The 1,056-nt window shown below is 57.3% G+C and overlaps 1 protein-coding gene across 1 annotated transcript in view; it reads right to left on the bottom strand.

Annotated features, from left to right (window-relative positions):
- Nucleotides 1-67: 67 nt before the first annotated feature.
- The window catches only part of LOC106820262, a gene marked incomplete at both ends in the record, with an annotated part of 6,257 nt that continues 5,268 nt past the window's right edge, over nucleotides 68-1,056 (bottom strand). The window contains one exon of the mRNA XM_014824791.1: nucleotides 68-261. Within this exon, the coding sequence (XP_014680277.1) occupies nucleotides 68-261 (194 nt within the window). The remainder of the gene's footprint in view (nucleotides 262-1,056) is intronic.

Here is a 1,056-nt window from a genome sequence, read left to right as displayed (position 1 = left end):
GAGAGAGAGAGAGAGAGAGAGAGAGAGAGAGAGAGAGATACACGCGGTGACTGACCGTCCCCCACACCCGCCGATGACCATGACCTTGTCACTACCTTTGCTGCTGGACGTGCCGCTGGACATTTGCGCGAGCATGGCGGCTGCGGCGGCGTCGCCATGCTGCATCCTCGCGCTGTCGCGTGGCGCCACCTTCTGGCTGTCCTCGACAGCTAGGTGCTGGTGGTGTCGGCGCTTCCTCCTGCGCGAGAGCTGCTCTATCTCCTGCAATCACACGCACGCACACACTGTCAACCCCGCGCGCTAGCTGACACCTCTACAGAAGGGTCACCTGTCTATAAGAGACAGTGATATGTTATGAATTAAAACCGCCTCTATAGAATGTCTATCAAGGACACTATTCCGTTTTCGCTCAAGTGACCATTCCATACACCTCTGCTCACAAGAACCCCCCTCCCCCTCCCTCCTCCTCCTCCCCCTCCCCCTCCTCTCTCTATCTCCTTATCACAGGAACTCCCTCTTCACCCCCTTCCTCATCACAACAACTCCCTTCCTCCTCCTCCTCCTCCTCCTCCTCCTCCTCCCCTCTTCACCCCTCTCATCATCACCCCAGCCCCTTCTTACCCTTCCCCTCCTTATCACATCCCCTTCTCATCACAACAACCTCTTCTCCTCCTGCCCCCTTCACATCATGACAGACCCTCCCCCCCCCTACCCGCACCCCTCTCCTCCTCCTCCTTTTTCTTCTTGTCCTCCCCTTACTCCGTCTTTTCTCCTCTATCCTCCCTTCTCTCTTTTCTCTCTAAGCTTTTCGTCGTCTCTCCCTCCTCCTCCTCCTACTCCTCCTCTCTTCACATCATGACAAGCGCTTCCCATCCTCAGTACCACACCCCTCTCCTCCTCACCCCTCCCCTGCATTCCCGCAGCATGCGTACATACGTACCTGCACTAGCAGCTGGTGCCGCCTCATCACAGGAAGCCCCTCTTCACCCTTCTCCTCATGGCAACAACCCCTCCTCCTCCTCCTCCTCACTCTTTCCTCATCACAGGAAGCCCCTC

This window comes from Priapulus caudatus, unplaced genomic scaffold (genome assembly GCF_000485595.1).
Source record: "Priapulus caudatus unplaced genomic scaffold, Priapulus_caudatus-5.0.1 Scaffold9135, whole genome shotgun sequence".
In the NCBI taxonomy this organism is placed as follows: Eukaryota; Metazoa; Priapulida; class Priapulimorpha; order Priapulimorphida; family Priapulidae; genus Priapulus; species Priapulus caudatus.
This window is presented reverse-complemented; position numbering and strand designations above follow the sequence as displayed.